Consider the following 21,441-nt stretch of genomic DNA (forward strand, 5'->3'; position numbering starts at 1 on the left):
CTTTTAGTAAGCTTAAGAAGGTTTCAAAGGCTTTTGGCATTTAAAAATGGCTCTGAGAAGCCTTTGGAACATTAAAAACACTCTTAGCAAGTTAAAGAAGGTTTCAGAAGCTTCTGGCATTTAAAAATGGCTATCAGAGGCCTCTGGCACATAAAAAACAGTCTTAGAATGCTTATGAGTCGTAACCGTAATGGACTTTATACCTTAATGGTCGAGTTTCTGACATTTTTCTCACCTTAAAAAGTGTTTGAAGATCACCTGAACTGTTGTGTGCTTCTTTGAATTACAAACAGGCTTGTTGGTACAATTTAACCTTTAATTAATGATATTGTAGGTAAAATCAAATATTAATTCAGTTCAATCAATTTATTACTTGTAACTAATACAATCTGAATCGAAAATTTTTGATCAACTAAGGTCATACAAAGTTGTTTAACAGTGGCAATGGTTGAAATACAAAATTTCCCACCGAATTTGCATTATTTAAAATTTGCGCTGCCGCATTTCTATTTCGAATTGCGTTCATATTAAATGCAAAACACATTTTTGCCATATTTTATAATCTAGATCGCGGTACAGCGTTTGAGTGGTTTTATTTTACATTAAATATTTATTTTCCTCTCGGGTGTTTTAGTGTCAGAATTATTTTGCTCGTATTCGGTTCGCATCAAATAACAAAAGCCACATTTCGCTGATTGAATTTAATTAAATCCTCTAAAAAGTTCATATAAAAATTTATTGCACAAAAATATTTCGAATTTGAGACAGCCTGTATACTGCACAGTATGCTGGGCATTTTTCTCTTTGTCGAACGAATAGTGATCTGACAGTTTGAAGACGTTAGCTGAAATTCTAAACGCGCCATTTTCGACAACACATCGCGCGATTCAAATGGAAACTGCCCGACCTTTGAATACAAAATAGACTTTCTCGTATCTTGCTAGAAAGTGGAACACTGATGACCATTGGAAATGTTGGCAACGTAGACACAAAAAATGCATTGGTTGCTCAAATAACATTTTACACTCAATAGATTTTTTTGATTTAAGACTTAATTAAGAAAAAAAAAGTGTTTTTTAGGATTGTTTCTCTTAGGTTTAGAGATTGAACTCCCTCTGGGAGTATTTCCTATAGAGCTTTTGCTCCTCTCACGTCCAGCATCCGGTATCAAGCGACGTGGTGCTCGACTGCAGGACTGATACAATTTACGAGCTTGTGGCAGCTTTAAAGCTTTCGTAGCTCGTTTGTTAAAAAGACTTTTAAAATAAGATTCCTTGTTTCTGTGCTCTTGTACAATGCAGATACTGAAATTGTTTTTAGGTCAACGAAATCGTGGTTGGAGTTGCATTTGATCAGCTTTTGTTTTGCTCGGTACTTTTAATTGAAATACTTTTCAAAATCAAAGCAACCAATAAACAAAGAAAAGGAACAGTGATTAAATATAATAAAATAAAAAATTTGTTGACTAATATTGTTGCAAAATTTTGATGTATAATGATAGTTATTACTCACGAAGATGAATTTTTAAAGCGTTTGTAGAAACATATTTAAACAATAGTATAAACGACTGACGCCAGAAAGGTATTAATAAAGTAAATATTGCCTTAGACTGTAATTGGTGTCATGTCGTTTTGTAAAACTTAAATTCGTACCAAATCATTTCACTTCACAGTCGAAAATGTCGTGTTCAATGAAGTGGCGCAGTTTTAAGCGATAAACGTTACAAAACAACAAATCGGTGCTAAGTGAATTGTTTTAACATGACATGATTGCTATACTACGTAGATACCGTTCAATAGTCATCCTTCTAGCTTGCTTCACTATTCTAGTGACAGTATTCTACGTAACAAATCCATCATCACAGGCCATAGACAGTGCAGACGAATTGTTCTGTCACGATTGGAAGAAATGGAAAGAAACGTTGCCGGATATATCCGATAATCCACCAGACGAGAGCAAAAGGAACATATTTTTCCTCGAAACTACGTGTAATTCATATAAAATGGGAAAGTTGTTTATCAGGGCTAGGCAAGCATGTGCCGTTGAAAGTGCTGCAAGATTAAACCCGCATATGAATGTTTATTTATTGTTTGCCTCTCCTGGTGTAATTAAAGGTAAGGGTTGGAATTAGTTAGATTTAAAAAATATAAGTAAGTAAACCAACGTATTATAACAATATTCTACTGATATTTTAAGGGCTCGTTGTATTATAAGTCCAAGTTAAAGTTAAACGATTCTATACAAGTAACTTTCAATCTTGGACTACAAAGTATTACAAATTTACAATTGATTTTCGTATTTTCAGGCTTTATTCGTTGGGTCGAATCAACGTAAATGCTTAAATCTATTTTTGTTTGTATTCTCTAAACCCCAACAGCATTTTGCTCTATTTAGCTACTTTTATTTTTGTCAAAAAGTCTATTATCTCTTTCTAGTTGCTTAACGCCTCATTTGAACATATCTTAGTCCTTTCTTACATCTTTGTCACTCTTTACAAGCATTGATTGTCTTTATCTCAGTGTAAGTATACTTTATCTAAGTAAATATTATTTAGATTTACCATTTTTTGTTTTCCACAAAGTGTCTATCATTTCTTTTCAATTGCTTAACATTTTAATATTTACTTTGTCATAACCGTCAATTAGCTTTTCCTTGTTTTTCTCTTCTGTCATTTCTGTACTTTTTTGACGAATTTTAAGTAACTTTTCCACATTTATCAACCTACATAACTAGAATCACCTTGTAGACATGCAAATGTTTCGATTCTACGTTAAATTAGATTTGTTTTTGTGTTGCTACATAATTTTTAATACCCCTGCATTTCTAAACCATGTTTTATGCAACTATACAAATACTAGGACACTCTGTATAAAATTGTTTCAAATGATTTACAACCATTTTGCAATTTTGGATTCATATACAGAATGACATGAACTGTGCAAAATAATACTGGATACCAAAATTTTGTAGATGAAAACACAGAATCGGACAGGATGCTAAATGTACTTAGCCGCTACCCGAATATCAAAATTTTAGCATGCTTAAGAAGGTTTCAGAGGCTTCTGGCATTTAAAAATGGCTTTGAGAAGCCTTTGGAACATTAAAAACACTCATAGCAAGCTTCAGAAGGTTTCACAGGCTTTTGGCATTTAAAAATGGCTTTCAGAAGCCTCTGGTACATTAAAAACACTCATAGCAAGCTTAAGAAGGTTTCAGAGGCTTCTGGCATTTGAAAATGGCTATCAAAGGCTTCTGGCACATTAAAAACAGTCTTAGCAAGCTTAAGAAGGTTTCAGAGGCTTCTGGCATTTAAAAATGGCTTTGAGAAGCCTTTGAAACATTAAAAACACTCTTAGCAAGCTTAAGAAGGTTTCAAAGGCTTTTGGCATTTAAAAATGGCTATCAGAAGCCTCTGGTACATTAAAAACACTCTTAGCAAGCTTAGGAAGGTTTCAGAGGCTTCTGGCATTGGAAAATGGCTATCAAAGGCTTCTGGCACATTAAAAACAGTCTTAGCAAGCTTAAGAAGGTTTCAGAGGCTTCTGGCATTTAAAAATGGCTTTGAGAAGCCTATGGAACATTAAAAACACTCTTAGCAAGCTTAGGAAGGTTTCAGAGGCTTCTGGCATTTAAAAATGGCTTTGAGAAGCTTTTGGAACATTAAAAACATTCTTAGCAAGCTTAAGAAGGTTTCAAAGGCTTTTGGCATTTAAAAATGGCTATCAGAAGCCTCTGGTACATTAAAAACACTCATAGCAAGCTTAATAAGGTTTCAAAGGCTTTTGGCATTTAAAAATGGCTATCAAAGGCTTCTGGCACATTAAAAACACTCTTAGCAAGCTTAAGAAGGTTTCAAAGGCTTTTGGCATTTAAAAATGGCTATCAGAAGTCTCTGGTACATTAAAAACACTCATAGCAAGCTTAAGAAGGTTTCAGAGGCTTCTGGCATTTGAAAATGGCTATCAAAGGCTTCTGGCACATTAAAAACAGTCTTAGCAAGCTTAGGAAGGTTTCAGAGGCTTCTGGCATTTAAAAATGGCTTTAAGAAGCCTATGGAACATTAAAAACACTCTTAGCAAGCTTAGGAAGGTTTCAGAGGCTTCTGGCATTTGAAAATGGCTATCAAAGGCTTCTGGCACATTAAAAACAGTCTTAGCAAGCTTAAGAAGGTTTCAGAGGCTTCTGGCATTTAAAAATGGCTTTGAGAAGCTTTTGGAACATTAAAAACATTCTTAGCAAGCTTAAGAAGGTTTCAAAGGCTTTTGGCATTTAAAAATGGCTATCAGAAGCCTCTGGTACATTAAAAACACTCATAGCAAGCTTAAGAAGGTTTCAGAGGCTTCTGGAATTTGAAAATGGCTATCAAAGGCTTCTGGCACATTAAAAACAGTCTTAGCAAGCTTAAGAAGGTTTCAGAGGCTTCTGGCATTTAAAAATGGCTTTGAGAAGCTTTTGGAACATTAAAAACACTCATAGCAAGCTTAATAAGGTTTCAAAGGCTTTTGGCATTTAAAAATGGCTATCAAAGGCTTCTGGCACATTAAAAACACTCTTAGCAAGCTTAAGAAGGTTTCAAAGGCTTTTGGCATTTAAAAATGGCTATCAGAAGTCTCTGGTACATTAAAAACACTCATAGCAAGCTTAAGAAGGTTTCAGAGGCTTCTGGCATTTGAAAATGGCTATCAAAGGCTTCTGGCACATTAAAAACAGTCTTAGCAAGCTTAGGAAGGTTTCAGAGGCTTCTGGCATTTAAAAATGGCTTTAAGAAGCCTATGGAACATTAAAAACACTCTTAGCAAGCTTAGGAAGGTTTCAGAGGCTTCTGGCATTTGAAAATGGCTATCAAAGGCTTCTGGCACATTAAAAACAGTCTTAGCAAGCTTAAGAAGGTTTCAGAGGCTTCTGGCATTTAAAAATGGCTTTGAGAAGCTTTTGGAACATTAAAAACATTCTTAGCAAGCTTAAGAAGGTTTCAAAGGCTTTTGGCATTTAAAAATGGCTATCAGAAGCCTCTGGTACATTAAAAACACTCATAGCAAGCTTAAGAAGGTTTCAGAGGCTTCTGGAATTTGAAAATGGCTATCAAAGGCTTCTGGCACATTAAAAACAGTCTTAGCAAGCTTAAGAAGGTTTCAGAGGCTTCTGGCATTTAAAAATGGCTATCAGAAGCCTCTGGTACATTAAAAACACTCTTAGCAAGCTTAAGATGGTTTCAGAGGCTGCTGGCATTTAAAAATGGCTATCAGAAGCCTCTGGTACATTAAAAACACTCATAGCAAGCTTAAGAAGGTTTCAGAGGCTTCTAAATGGCTATCAAAGGCTTCTGGCACATTAAAAACACTCTTAGTAAGCTTAAGAAGGTTTCAAAGGCTTTTGGCATTTAAAAATGGCTATCAGAAGTCTCTGGTACATTAAAAACACTCATAGCAAGCTTAAGAAGGTTTCAGAGGCTTCTGGCATTTGAAAATGGCTATCAAAGGCTTCTGGCACATTAAAAACAGTCTTAGCAAGCTTAAGAAGGTTTCAGAGGCTTCTGGCATTTAAAAATGGCTATCAGAAGCCTCTGGTACATTAAAAACACTCATAGCAAGCTTAAGAAGGTTTCAGAGGCTTCTAAATGGCTATCAAAGGCTTCTGGCACATTAAAAACACTCTTAGTAAGCTTAAGAAGGTTTCAAAGGCTTTTGGCATTTAAAAATGGCTATCAGAAGCCTCTGGTACATTAAAAACACTCATAGCAAGCTTAAGAAGGTTTCAGAGGCTTCTGGCATTTGAAAATGGCTATCAAAGGCTTCTGGCACATTAAAAACACTCTTAGCAAGCTTAAGATGGTTTCAGAGGCTGCTGGCATTTAAAAATGACTATCAGAAGCCTCTGGCACACAAAATTGTTTCAAATGATTTACAATTTTGCAATTTTGGATTCATATACAGAGTGAACTGTGCAAAATAATACTGGATACAAAAATTTTGTAGATGAAAACACAGAATCGGACAGGATGCTAAATGTACTTAGCCGCTACCCAAATATCAAAATTTTACATTTCAATGTTAGAAGATACATTAAAGGTTCTCCAGTGGAAAACTTGTGGACTACCGGGAAAATCAAGGAATCCATCTATCCCATAGCCCACACTAGTGATATTTTGAGGTTAGAGGTTAAAATCCTACCAGTAGATGCTCTAACAAAGGTTGTTTTTTCAAGATTGCTTACCCTGTGGAAATTTGGAGGTATTTACCTTGATTTGGATGTGATTGTACTCAAAAACTTGGATGAGCTGCCACTCAATTTTGGTGGGGCACAATCTGCAGACTTGGTGGCTAATGGAGTTATGGGTTTCAGTCGATTTGGTAAAGGTCATAACTATACTGTTGAGTGTTTGGAGGATTTGAGTAAAAACTTTGAAGGAAAACAGTGGGGTTCTAATGGACCCCAGCTCATAACCAGGTTTGTTTATTTATAACCAAACTTTGTGGTTTTAGTTAATTTAAATAATTAGGAACATATTTCGACATTGTCCGGACTTTGATACCAGTTTTATAATACGTTTTGGGATTTGCGAAGAGTTTCGAATAATTCCACCTTCAGGTTTCTACCTAATACCATATCAGAGATGGGAATGGTTCCTGAATTCCAGTCTTACAGATGCAATAGTGGAATTTGCTGAAGAAAGCAGCTACTTGATACACGTGTGGAATAAACTTAGTTTCAATACTGTTATTCGTAAATCCGATACTCGAATACCTTATATGTATTTTGCTACAAAGTATTGTCCCAGTGTTGTACAACAAGTTGATGAATTTTTTTAATGCTGTTCAAGAAGTTACAACATTTATGCCCCACTATATCAAAGCCAAAGAATGGTTGTGACGTGTAATTTTTGTCTTTAATTGAATCGCACCCTCCTGCTTTTTTTAAATCAGGTTTCGTGCCCAGTGCATTCGTAATTCCCCGTCTTTTATTTTCTTTATTAGGATATATAAATATGAAGCAGGCGGAGCAGATCCCGAGATATAATTGCTTAGTTAGCTCGTGCTCTGTGTCTAAATTTGGTTTATTACCTGAATTTTTTCAAGGGTGGAAGTTTGTGTTACGCAAGGAAATTACACGGATTTCCTCTGGGCTCGTTATTTAAATGGAGGACATTTTTCTAAATTTGCTCTCGAGACGAATTATTAGATTTCCCAACATTAATTTTCATTGTAACATGTAATATCACGATTGAATTACTCAATTTAAGGTTAAATCTAAGCATTGGAAAACGATAATTCAATAGGAACGTTAGATTGATTCTGCAAGGCTGTTGTGTTAATGCAATTTATTCGGTCGCCGAGTAGAAATTTCTTCCATTAAGCCAACATTAATTTCCAGTCTCGGCTCTTAAATACTATCGGCGATCCACTGGCACATTTTTCACAATGTTTCGCTTGTCACGACGTCTTCCACTATTTAGCGGAAAAACACGACCCTTAATCGGATCATGAGTTTCTGCTGGATATTTTCCAAAACATGCCCCATTAACACACATATCGTTTTTCGGGAGCAACGCCACTATAACTAATTACCAGATTCCTTTCTCAGGGAAAAAAAGCCCATACCATAACTCATCCAGTTTTTGTGTAATAAAAACCCAGCTGCTATTCGGGTCCTGTGTTGGACGGTTTCCAACTGGCATAAAGCATCCCATTTAGTCTAGCAAGCACTACTTTCTTGGCAAGACTCTTATTGGTTTCGCAAAATGTAAACAATGTATGGTCATTGTACCTGAACGAACATAAATCGTTAAGTTTCAGTTTTACATCAGGCAAAAACTTTGTTCTGCTGTACGAAAAGTTAAATTACAAGAAGCGAGTTTGCGGTTTAGAAATGTTGTACAGCGTCAGCAAAAGTTTAGTGTTAGAATGTAATGTATAAGTTTGCTAGTACTAAAAAATGTTTTTAACCAAGTATAATCCTTTAAGTTTTGAATTAAATTTGAAAATTTGAGAAAATAATAAAACTATTTTACTAATTTTTTCCATTGTAATTTTGTTGAACTTACGTGGAACAGAAAACCGTCATCATATATTATTGTTTCTCAAAAACTAAAATTTGACAATTACTTGTACAGGGTGCTGCATTTTGAGCTGAGATAACTGGAGAAGAGTGGGCTGCGCAAACTTCTTTTGTTTCAAAGATACGGGGGGTTTTCAAAAATTGGTAATTTTTTAACATCTTCAGTATTTCAGTTGCTCTTAAAGTTATCAAAAAAGGAAGAACGGTTCCCGGTAGAAGTTTTCATGTAGAATTCAATGGCGTAGTCAGTTTTTTTCTATTACGTTTATTTTCTGACATATGACAGTAAGTTATATTTTTTTAAATGGAACATCCTATATATTTTTACGTCATTTAATTCTGTTGATTTTTACCTTTTCAACGGTGTATTACAACATATAAGTTTGTAGACGTTAATCCTGTTATTTTAAAAAAAGACCTTTGCTAAGCTAAAAAAAGGCCAATCTCTAAAATACCAAACAAAATCGGAAATCATATAAACTAACACATCAGAAAATTAAATATTTTTAATAAATCTTATTAAAAATCTAAGTTACAAACAGTTCTACCGTCACTTTAATAAGAAAAGTGGCTATTTCTATTTTCTACTATTTTTAAGGTGGAAGTTGAAAAAACTGTTTATAAACGACATGTAACATGTTAATATGAACATAGCCAAATTTTCTTTCGACTGTGGGTATTTTTATACATATTATTTAGCACTTTTTTGTTAAGGAAACGCTTTTTTTCTAATTACCAAGATTAACGTTTACAAACTTATATGTTTTAATACACCGTTGAAAAAGTAAAAATCAACAGAATTTAATGAACTAAAAATATATAGGGTGTTCCAGTTAAAAAAATATAACTTACTGTCATATGTCAGAAACTAAACGTAATAGAAAAAAACTGACTACGCCATTGGATTCTACTTCAAAACTTCTGCCGGAAACCGTTTTTCCTTTTTTGATAACTTTCATAGCAAATGAAATACAGAGGGGGTTCCAAAATGACCAATTTTGGAACCCCCATCAAAAGCCCCCCGTATCTTTGAAACAAAAGAAGTTTGCGCCGCCCACTTTTCGCCAGTCATCTCAGCTCAGAAAAAGAGATCAGAACACCTATGCTACTATTTTTCTATCTATTACCGTTTTCTCTGTACCCCGTAAAACCATCGAAAATGCAGCACCCTGTACATCGAAAACGAAACATTCTGTATATACACACTAAATAACAAAAGAAAGCTAATGAATGGGGCTATCACGTGACGCTGACAGAACCAAGCTAAGTTGCACTGTTTGGCCGCTAGAGGGCGTCAAAGTTGACTTTAACTTTTTTCATAAATTTTTGCAAATATCGCAGTAACGGTTAAAGCTAGAGGTATAAAATTTAAAACACTTTTTTACAAAATTTACACTTTTCAGTCCGGTACACCGTTTGGCCGTAAAAAAATAAAAACCAGAAATTTTGAAGGGTGGTACCCATAAATTTTTTTGAAAAAATGTAGAATTTTTAAAGTTGTTTTTTTGACCGAGCAAATTCTTTTGGAAAGAAGATCGCAATTTTTTTAAGATCACATAGAAGAAAGCAGCCCTTAAGGGTGCCATGCTTTTAAAAGTGTCAAAAAATGTCAAAAATTTAATTCTATTATTATTATTAAACTAGCACCGGATTCATATTTTTCAGGCTGAAATTAGTAGAAAAACGTCTATTTGATTGATTTCAATCCGATATTGCAAAAACCTTAATCTAACAAAATTTTTGTACACTTTTCCACAATCAAATCCATATCAAAGGCTCTTTGATATAAATATACTTTCTGCTGGTCATTAGAATCTTTCTGGAGTTGTTGTGGATCAATTGCATTTTTCCAATTTTTAATAATCAATTTCATTCAACGTTAATTACAAAATGAACCAAAACTCGGTTTCTAGCTCTATACAGGGTGTCATAGAATAACTACTTACTTATTTTCAAGATCATTGTTTATTAGAGTGAAGTACTAATTCATAAATAATGAACTATAATGTCCGGAAATAATATTAATCTAATAAAGACTAATTTACAAAACGTAAAATGACAATGTACTAAAATCATATTTTTTTCAAAAATTGCTTTATTTAATTAGACTTATTTGCTGAAAAATTGTAATTCTAAGATTTACCATTTATTTTGTCACTGTTATTATTGTGTTGTTGTTTTATTTGAGTGCCCTCTATCATTAGAAACAGTTATTCTGTGACACCCTGTAGACAACAACACACTTAATTCTAAATGAAATACAAACTCAAAAAATTAATTTACTATTACAAGAAAAAGTACATTAAGGTCGTTGTCAAACCCACTAATAATAATAAACCAAGTTTGTCGCCATTAACACCGAATATTCAAACTTCCCTTTCAACCACTCCCTTCTTGTCCCCTCGAAAACGAAACTGTCAACGTTAATAGCCTTTACTAGAATTTACATCTTCAAATATTGAATTATAAAGGAAAGTGGTTAAAGTCAGTGTCGATGAAGTGTACCTTAAAGATTTAGTATTAAAAAAAAAGTGTTTTGTAGATCTGCAGGTCCAAGAACCAAACTTTGATGCAATTTTTAAATGATTCTTTATAGATGTGTATCGAATAAATCAACTTTAGAAAGAAGCACATAATAGACACGTTAACATCTCCATGTTGGGCTTAAGGAGAAAAGTATTTTCCTGTCCCGGAAACTGGCAATCCCTTCGTTCGGGAAAACAGCTCCGTAACTCACTTTCGGGAAAGTCTGATTGAAAGACGCGTCAAGAAAATCTTGTTAAAGGCTTTTGTTCGCATACGTCCTAATTTTATTTTCCTTTTCACGGTTATGTTACATTTTATAAACTGTTCTTGTTTTTTTTTAGCGGTCAAATGTTTCATTTAGGACATTTTTCCTTAGGAAGCTAATTATCCTATAACCCTAGTTTGAACTTTTATTTTTACGACGCTTTTAACATTTACCAGTCTTCTTGACCTTTTGCAGAATATATTTGATGTTTTAAATCAGTTTGTAGATAAATTAGGTATTGAAATGGAAATGCACTAAAGATCACTGTATAGAAAAATGAGTTTAGGCCCACTTACCCTTCAACTGAATGGAGATTGCATAAAACGGTCCCACCTCAGCCAATCGGTTCTATTAAAATTTCAAAAGGTAAAATTTTCCAGGATTACAGGCAAACTTGACTTCTTGGGACCGAGGATGTGTTCCGCAAACGAAAAATATTCAATTCAATCGCCGTATTTGACATCAGCAACATTGAAAATGCATAACTCTCTAAAAATGTAATTCCGAACTAGGCAAGCGCTCAGGCCCAGGAAGGGGGTGATAGGGTCGTCCTACCTTTGATGTTTGAAATTCAAAAGCATGAAAATTGAATTTCGGTGGAGCGCCTTTACAACCTTTTAGCATATTTAATCTGGAAAAAGTTTGAGGAAAAAATAAATGCGCAATTATTCTTTATAGCGAGCGTAGACGAGGGAATGTGACGAAGAGATTAAATCGAGTTTGGAGGCGCCTGCGATGAAACTGGAAATTTGAAAAATTTGTTTTTGTGCTTATTCCGAAGAACTGGTTAACGATTTAATCCCGTTAAAAAACATGGGATGGTCCAGTTTTAAGTGTCAATAATTCACCATTTGATAGCCAATCAAAAAATAAGTTGACTTGCATTATGTCATTTTTCTGAAAAAGGTTTCCTAAGGAAGATACAGTCCTCCAAATTTCCATTTAAAAAATCGTTTTATAGTAACTGAACATCCAAGACTTGTGAAAGTCCAAATTTGTACTGAATAGTCTAAAAACTTGCTTTTTACTATTAGGAATGGTCTTATGATTCGCTTTCTCAGACTGCCATCCTGGTTGAGTGTCTGAAACTGGCATTCAAGAACTAAAAAAAGTCCGGAAATCAAGACAAAGATTGTATTGTGCATGAAACTCATTTTTTACTACTAAAAATAATATAAAAGTTGACTTTTAATGCTAGAACTGACTTTACTAGGACTAAAGAGAGTCCAAAAGTATATTTTCAAGACTTTAATTGGTGTACAAGTGAATTTTCTGGACTGGACAACAAGTCTAGAAGTAAATTAAATTTTCGGACTATTTTATTTCTAAAAATTAGTTCTCAAGACTATTATTGTAGCATTTGGTACCAACATTTGTTACTTTAATTACTGAAGAGACTTTTGGAAATAGTCTTAACTCGATTTTTCAGTCTTAAAAAGCACTAAAAACAGTCTGAATTTCTTAGAGGCGCTACAATTTATTGCACCTATGAGTGTAGAAGTCAATTTAATAGGGAAGAAGCTTGAAATAACATTTTCAAGATTATGGTCAGTGGACAAACTGGCTTTTAGGCCTGATAAGTCAAAAACTTTGTAAAGATAGTCTTGAAACTCGATTTGAGGCACTGAAAACAGCCTTAAAACACTAAAAACAGTCTAGTTTATTAAGAAATACCCACATTTTTAGCACTGAGGTGTCTAGAAGTCGATTTAATAGTCACAAAGCTTGGAATGCTATTTTAAGTCTATGAAGAATGTAAAAATTGTTTTTTAAGTTTGCTATGTCAATAACTTGGTGAAGATAGTCTTGAAACTCGATTTTCCAAGCTGAAGGCAGTTTTGAAGCACTAAAAATAGTCCAGAATTCGAAGAAAATGAAAAGCAAAGTAAAAAGCACGAAAAGTTCGTTTTCAAGACAATTTTCATGAATTTAATGTTAATGTCCTGCATCTAAGACTATTTTCAAGACTAAAATATTGAAATTTGTCTTCAAATTATGAAAACTTACTTCAAATGCAAATTTTAAGCTTCTGATGTCACTTTTCATTAGTTCAGTTACATTTTGGGGTTCAAGTCAATTTTTAAGGTTTAAATGTATGAATTTGTAGTAACAAATTCTTAAAAAAGTAGTTTTTATGTCTACAAGTCAATTTTTAGTATTAAAGTCTCTCGATTTGCATGAAAACTAGTTACAAACACAATTTTTAAGCTTCTGAAATTTTTATCTTTTCTAATTCAATTTTCAAAACTAAAGTCTTTTAGTTTGTCTGAAAACTATGAAAACTGGCTACAATAATATTTTTTAAACTTCTTAAGTGAATTTTCCGTTTCCAAGACAATTTTTAAGTTGGGTTAGGTTAGTTTTGGGTCTTTGACCGTAATAACGTGTAATAAAGTGCTTGTTCCAAATTTGATCAATATTGCTCCAACGGTCTGACAGTTATGACAAAAAACCGATTTTTAAAACAGAAATTTGAAAGATTGTATTTTCCTTAGGAAGCACATTTAAAACTGGACCACCCTGTATAGGGATAATTTAAAGTGGTGAAAAGCTGGGATTATACGATACAGTCACATGGAGAGTCTGAAAGGCATCATAATCTGTTCAATTCCTGGTCGCACTAAAGTTATTTTCCAATTTTCCGGAGTTAATACAGAAAAAGTGGCCCGTAGTACGAACTTTTCCTTATGAAAAATCAGAAGTAATATACGAAGAATGGAAGAAAAATATAGCGACTTTCATTCTTGAGACGCAGGAGAATTTCCTCTGAAAGGAAAAATTAATCAGAGAGCATTAGAGTGCGCAAAATAGGGCGAAAGGACAAATAGTGCGTCTATCAACAGAGCGCCACTCGTCGGCCACCGGAAACAGCCGTGATCGTGACTTATATCGTCCGGTTTAAACTCACTCCGGAGGATTAAGGGATAACCTCAGTAAAAAGGGAAAATTCGTTTCTTGTCGCTCCTACCAAATATATGTAATAGATAAAGATGTTATACGAGAAGCCCACTTTGAAATATGGGAATATCTTCGCTCGAAATGTCTTGGAAAGGGTTTTGTAACTTAAATTATTCCATCAATTTTTTCTCGTCCTCTTTGATCATAAATCTTAAATGGTTAGTATTTTTAAGAGCTTACAAGAAAATGGATTTAAGTGGATTTTGACATAAATTTAAAAGAAACTGAAAAATGTTGTGAAAAGAGCAACAATGAAACTTTTTTCTCATCAGTTAGCATTTGCGTAAATTGCAGATTCTGGCTTGTAACTGGTCAAGAAATGTTCGAATATGTAAACTTCAAACAGTAAAATTGTGTTTTAGTATAAATAACATTTTAAGACAATTATACACTATTTCCACAAATTTCAAAGTGATTGACATAACAGATTCTGTAAATTTGCTTGTCAACTTTGTATATACCGTGTTTTTCCAGCTTTGCGTGACAATTTTCAATCAATTGATATGTAAAACGCATACCCAAATAACCGAAAATATCAAGCGTTTTGTTTTGACATGCCGGAAAGAGATAATTAACACTCATACGTAGACCGCAGAGCCAAATTGCCTGATTCACAGTTTAGCTCAGCAGGAAAATTAGTATTGTTTGTTATAAACCGCTTCTGTCAGTTTCGAATGCGTAATATCGCCGTTTGATGTTAAATGTGGTAAAATGTAATTTGGGAAACTATAGGGAAAATACTAGTTTTATTTAGAGCCTAAAACGATGCGAAAATGGAAATTTTAATGGGCGCAGCTATCTAGTTTTGGCTTAATTACCGAGTTTGGTCCTCTGTGTGGGAATAATTGATAAATGACAATCCTATACTAAAACTGCATATCCATCAAAATTTTCTGGACAAAATGCATCATTACGTAGAGTGGCTCCTGAAACTATATATCTATATGCAAACAAACTTAGAGTGAAATAAAACAGCAGTAATTGTTGGAATGAGCACTCTAATTTCCATTTGCCATAAAGTATGTAGTTTCTCCAACCCACACGCGATTAACCTACAAGTCCCTGGGGGTAGTGTTACATTCAATGAAAATTTTATGAATTATGCTGTACGGAAAAGCTCTTAAATCATTTTCTAATATTAGAAATTGGGAGAACGCCGCTCCAATAATTCATGGGCAACCATATTTAATACGCCGATGCCAAGCGGTGATTTCTCTCTTACTTCCACACAAGAAAGGTGAATGGTATTGGAGATTTATGTGCGGTTTTCTATTTCATACATTTAGATTTTATATGACACTACAACTAGAAATTGCTCAGAAATGTTAGATGCTAATTACATTCAAATCAACGTTGCCAAAGCCAAAACTTTTAATTCAGTCGTTTTGGCAACGTCGAAAAGCTCAAGAAGCTCTTAATTCGTGTGGTAGGAAAAACATTGGCCACTTTGACAAACTGAACTAGCTTTAGTCACCTGACAGCTGTCAAAACTCATTAAATATCGCCGTGAACCTGTAAACTGTCAAAAAGTCACGTTTCTTTGATGAATCTCTTCAGGAGAATAAATTAAATTTGGCATGTTAAATGACAGTTTAAGACGTTAAATTTGACAGCTACACATTAAAACTCACTATTCAGTGACATGAAACTATCAAACGCAAAACAGTTGTACCTTGTATTTACACACCAATAGTGCCCCAAGTTTGACATTTTTGAGGGTGAGTGACACTTTCTTACGTCACCTGAGAGCTGTCAAAAATCAGATGTGGCGCAACAGTACTAATCCAAATTAGTTCTACCACTTAAATAAATCACATTGTATATTCTATTTATAGTTCTATGGAGCAGAATTTGACAGCGGTGACATAAGCATGAAAGTGTTTTTTAACGTCAGAACTGTCAAATTTGATTTCATGGTGCTGTAAACACAATTTACAGTGCAATTGGTCAAAGAAGCACATCTATTTGGCATTTTATACTTGCAGGTTACTGGCGAGTGAGTTTTGACAGTTATGACAGCTGTCACGTGACGTAAGAAAAGTATAAAAGTGTTTATTCACGTTAAAACTAACAAACTTAGCTCCATGGACCTGTATACACAACTTACAGTGCAATTGCTCAAACAACCAAATCTATTAGGCATTTTATACTTTCAGGTCACTGGCGAGTGAGTTTTGGAAGTTATGACAGCTGTCACGTGACTTAAGAAAAGTATAAAAGTGTTTCTTAACGTCCCAACTGTTAAATTTGGCTTTATGGTGCTTTAAACACAACTTCCAGCGTATTTTTTGAAATAAGCAACTATTTCTAAATTTTATAATTTCACGTCACTGGTGAACGGACTTTGACAGTTATGACAGCTGTCACGTGACGTCAGAAAAGTATAAAAGTGTTTCTTAACGTCCCAATTGTTAAATTTGGCTTTATGGTGCTTTAAACACAACTCTTCCAGTGTATTTCCTGAAATAAGCAACTATTTCTAAATTTTATAATTTCAGGTCACTGGTGAACGGGCTTTGATAGTTATAACAGCTGTCACGTGATTTAAGAATAGTTTACAAGGGTTTCTTAACGTCCCAATTGTTACATTTGGCTTTATGGTGCTTTAAACGCAACTCTTCCAGTGTATTTCCTGAAATAAGCAACTATTTCTAAATTTTATAATTTCACGTCACTGGTGAACGGGCTTTGACAGTTATGACAGCTGTCACGTGACGTCAGAAAAGTATAAAAGTGTTTCTTAACGTCCCAATTGTTAAATTTGGCTTTATGGTGCTTTAAACACAACTCTTCCAGTGTATTTTCTGAAATAAGCAACTATTTCTAAATTTTATAATTTCAGGTCACTGGTGAACGGGCTTTGACAGTTATGACAGCTGTCACGTGACTTAGGAAAAGTATACAAGGGTTTCTTAACGTGAGAACTGTCAAATTTGGCTCCATGGGGCTGTAAAGACTATACTTACAACACAAAGCCCAAATTTTATTTACCTACTGAATTGTTGCCTTTGATGAGCATTTATCAGCCTTTCTTTATCATTCTCTTAAAATTTCTTAATTTTTTTTGCATTTTCCTCTAAAAAATTTTTTTTAAAATTTCCCATCTTTAACTACTATACTGAGTGATTATTGATCAGCTTGGTGAACTATAATAAAAAAAAGCAACTTGCAATTACACACGAAACTATTAGCATTCTTGTTAATATTCATGTATTCCAGCATGATTCTCAGACACTTCTTCTTTATGTAGCGGAATAACTGGCAGCTATATCTCGAGGATAGGAACGCATCGGCATACACACAACTCGTGTGAAGGGCCCTTAACGGGAGACTTCCGGCCCCATTTTAACACCTTCCCCTGCATACAGAATGCGTTCATTTGTTGTCTAAGTGAGAAATACCTTTTTAATTTTTGGTTTCAATACGCTTTTAAATTCGAGCAGCTTTTGTTCTCTCCGCATGGGCCTTTGATGAAGATTGCTTTCTGCATTTTGCCGCGCACACACATTTTTGAATTTGGTGAGTGTTTTTCCTATGAAAAATTATCTTTAGAGGAACTTTAGCAAGTCTGATGCTAACAATTCGTATGCTACTGACATTCAATCAACAAATTTCCATCGAACCCCTATCCGCAAATGAATTTCATGCTACGCATTTGCATACCTATGATTGCCTTCAACCAACTTTGGCTTTCTAATTCCCTTTTGTATAAATGCGGGTCTGGAAATAACTATTAGAGGGGGAAAGGCAACGCACTATTAGATTATCGATAATTCACTTATCCTTTCCTCCATCCCTTAGTCTGTAATATTACTATTTTTGTTCTAAGCAATAATTAATTGGACTGATTAAATCAACATATGAAGGTTACGCGACCAGAAAGCAATTTCACTACGGGAACTAATAGTAAACTATGTGAATCGATGCGAAAGCTATTCCCAAAGCAACTAGGATTCCTAGTTCCTCGAGTCATTGGGTCATTAATTCTGGTTTGTTGCTTCGCGGAAAGAGACAAATAAGATGTTAGTTTCGATTAAACCTGTCAGAGGGCCTTAAGCAATTAACCATCTGGAACAAGCCCGATGGAATCCAAAATTTATTTCGGTTAACACTTCGCTTATCCATTGCATTTCAGAGGAGGCTCAATAGAATATTCCTTTAATTAGCGTTGTCGTGGAAGGTGCGAAAAATCCGGTTCAAACAAATGGGCATTAGATATGCGCCGGTGAGCAGTCTTATTGCTTGTTCCCCTTGTTAAAATCCTCAACCGGTTGTGGCTTCATTTCATTTAAATCCGACACTATCTCCCTCTTTTTGCCAAAAGCGAGCCTGAGAAAATAATTGCCTTTTGGGAATAATTCTTAATTATTTTGTCCCCTTCGCAGGTTTAATATCGACTTGAGTACTCTTAACCAATCGGTAGAAATTTAGATTGACCTACATTCTGATAGATAAAGGCAATTTCAATTTATCAACAATTCAATTATTTTTTTAAGATAAGATAAAAGTATCACTTTCTTATAAGTCGAAAGCTCAAGTATCAGCATTAACAAACATATTAAAGTAAGTACTCAAACAAGTTAAAAATCATGAGATAAACATGATAATGGGTGATTTCAATGTCAAAGTGGGAGAAGGAAGATTTGAAGCATTGGTGAGACTTTATTTTGTAGGACTAGGATTACGAAATGATCGTGGCGAAAGTCTTTGCCAATTCTGCCAGGAGGAAAACATGAAAAGGCGTTCGACAGAGTCCCACATCATAAACTGAGCCAAATCCTAAATAGATTGGTATACTGGAACCAGGTTTGGTAACACAACAGCAAAACCAATTTGAAGAAGGGTCAGACAAGGGTGTGTTCTCTCCCCACTTCTCTTCAATTCTGAAGCCATCTTCAGGAAGCCCTAGAAGTAGTATGGGTCAAAAATATTCGTTATGCGGACGACACAGTTTTAATTGCAGATAACATGGAGGATTTGCGGGATATGCTTGGGACTACAAATGCAGTAAGAACATGGGCCTTAATATCAACACCAAGAAGAGTAACTTGACAATTTGATTTGTCAAATGCTTTGTCTGGACAGTGTTGCTTTATGGCATGGAGTGATGGACAGCAGAAGAAGAATCAGCACAGTGGATGGTTTGTGATGGGTCAAGAAAAGCAGCTTTCAGCATGCCACACCTCCACACCAACTTTTTCTTGTTACAACAAATAACCGTTAAATCAATTTCAAAACTATCCGTTCTTGTTAAAATTGAGGTATTCGCCGGAGCACTTAGAAACATGAAATACTGCGCTACAATCAGAAAGCTCGGAACTACAATCGGGCAAATAATAATCGGAAACGTGCTGAAAATCTCGAAGGGCCGGTTCCGACTTGTACAACAGTTAAGGGTTTAAATCATTTTAACAATTAGTAAATTGAAAAGACGGCAACGCCAAAAGTTATAACTCATCCGGGCTAAGCCTAAACGTTCAAGGCGAGGGAAAAAATTACTTTAAACTTCCCCCTTCGTTTTCTCTGCTGTTACGTGCGCACTTACTAATTATGTTTCTGCTCTTTAGGAGTTTTAAACTTTCCTGTAACCCCAGGAGGTTAATTACACATATTTTCCAACAAGACAGTGTTCGTGTAAATCTTATAAACTACAAGAATCCCTCAAACAATGGGTGTCCAAACTCCGGGTCAAATACGTACTTGTAATGCGGTTTGTACAAGTCGGTTGTAATTAACAGTTTGGCGACAATAATTTATAAACTTTTCGGTCGTGGAAGACACAATATCCAGGGGGTTTGATAAAAGCTCTAAATCCAAAACTCTCCCCTTAACGAACCGAAAGGTTTTTGTAGGGATTGCGGACGTAAGCATGTGACGAAGGATAACAGAGACTTGGAAACCAACCCCTAATTAGTTACTGTATGTAGCACAGATGTTTTGTCAGATCTAAATTGTGCAACACACTCTAAAAGATTTTTGCTGGTTCAGATCGTAAACCGGCAAATTTCAGTTTTGGTTAATCTATAAAATAAAATTCTCCTCGTAACATCTGACCCAAGTTTCCCCCAACCGGTCATATCCTCCACATAAAATACGACAGAAAAATCAAAATCTGCTAAAATGTAACCCCAATCGTTGCCATAACAATAACGTACCTATACGGAATACGAAAACGTTTTTCAGAATTATTATCGGTCTAAAGCTTTGAATTTTGCAATTTACGAATTGCAATTTCCACAAATGAAGGATGCAATTCAGCTACAAAAATTTGTTGTTTAAGACTAAGGAAAGTTCTGTTTCATTCAAATGTTGATTTTTGAGTTTGACGAGGCAAAAATAAAGCTTTACAAGTTGTTTGCAGGCTCAAATTTAACTTCGAAACCAACCCAGAAAGGGTAAAAAAATCCCAGTAAAGTCTAAAATAATTTAATAGTTCTTGACAGTCAGGACTGTAAGTTGTTTGAACATTTTGTAAAACCGGCATTTACACACTACCAAACTGGTGTGTAAAATGTCATTTTCTGCTTATCTTCAGTGTTATAGTAATAACAGTATTACTGGTGTAACTGACTGATTTTTGATATTGACAAAGTTGAAATTGTGTGTAATTTACTATGTTTTTTCAGGACATCCTTCCAACAAAAAAAAATCCAACTAGTTTGACGTAATTTTTCACATTGACACAAACGCGAAACAATTTATGGTAATTCTCGTAACCCTAACGCTCCCTCAAATTCAGTACGCCCTTATACGATTTTTACGGGAAAATTCAAAGCTATTTTAGCCGGCTTTATTATATTCCTCCGAGCGGGAAATCGTATACTCTCAACGGATATTGTGTTATTCTAAAACTAGCCGGCTAGTTATATAATATTTAGTTTAACATTCGTGGACGTAGAAATTGATTTTGAATAATTCAAATACAGGTTTTTATCATACCCTAATATAGTCAAATTCAAGGTAAATGTTTAAAAGTTTGACTTATATGACGAAACCGCCATTTGTCTTGGTTTGCACCTTACTTTTCTGTCAACTGAAACGCCCTCAAAGACAATAAATTCAACGGGTTCATTTACAAATATATTGCGTACTTAATATCTATTACCATAATACCGGCTTTAAAACAGCGGAATGGAACTTGAAATCTATTCACCCTTACATCATGTTTCCCTTTACGACGTCATAAGAAAAATTAATTTTAGCATATCTCCGCATACATTTGAATAACCGTCCGACCAGAATGTTTTACAACAGGGACAAAATGCGTAATTGGAGGGTGTCAGGTTACGCATAATCCTCCCAAAAACCAGATGTTAGTGCATTGAAACTAATAAACTTGGCAATTAGGCGAGACGAAAGTTTTATAAACGTTAAATTGGAATGCATATTTCAACAATTCATACACAACTCGGAATTCTATTTGCATGAAGTTTTCTCCAGTGGCGAAAACTCATTTTAAAGTACTTTTCCTTCTATTTTTCATGGCATACTCTACTTTATTTTTAAGTTAGTGCGGGCAGAAGAAAAAGAAAATTAGGAGAGATTTTAACTTTTCTGTTGCGTCACAATTCCTTTGTGAGACTGGTAATTTATATTATTTTGAATATGAATTGAAATTGGGAATTAAACAGGAAATA

General features: G+C 34.6%; 2 protein-coding genes across 2 annotated transcripts in view; both read left to right on the forward strand.

Moving 5' to 3' along the window:
• The window catches only part of LOC145734306 (semaphorin-2A-like), a 261,310-nt gene that overhangs the window by 74,068 nt on the left and 165,801 nt on the right, over positions 1 to 21,441 (forward strand).
• LOC145733618 (alpha1,4-N-acetylgalactosaminyltransferase 1-like) lies at positions 1,645 to 6,877 on the forward strand. Its single transcript, XM_081986520.1, has 4 exons — positions 1,645 to 2,114; positions 5,976 to 6,150; positions 6,205 to 6,447; positions 6,500 to 6,877. Exons 1-4 carry the CDS (start codon positions 1,766 to 1,768, stop codon positions 6,807 to 6,809), a joined length of 1,077 nt encoding a protein of 358 aa, XP_081842646.1. The 5' UTR covers positions 1,645 to 1,765; the 3' UTR covers positions 6,810 to 6,877.

This window comes from Ips typographus, linkage group LG9, assembly GCF_016097725.1.
Source record: "Ips typographus isolate SLU linkage group LG9, UJ_Ityp_2.0, whole genome shotgun sequence".
NCBI classification, from domain to species: Eukaryota; Metazoa; Arthropoda; class Insecta; order Coleoptera; family Curculionidae; genus Ips; species Ips typographus.

What these genes read in the sequence shown, in the direction of transcription:
- LOC145733618 (XM_081986520.1), top strand. Translation starts at nt 1,766, where the DNA reads ATGATTGCTATACTACGTAGATACCGTTCAATAGTCATCCTTCTAGCT. An exon ending in CTCTCCTGGTGTAATTAAAG is followed by an intron (nt 2,115 to 5,975) that starts GTAAGGGTTGGA and finishes AAAATTTTGTAG; the next exon opens with ATGAAAACACAGAATCGGAC. An exon ending in CACACTAGTGATATTTTGAG is followed by an intron (nt 6,151 to 6,204) that starts GTTAGAGGTTAA and finishes TGTTTTTTCAAG; the next exon opens with ATTGCTTACCCTGTGGAAAT.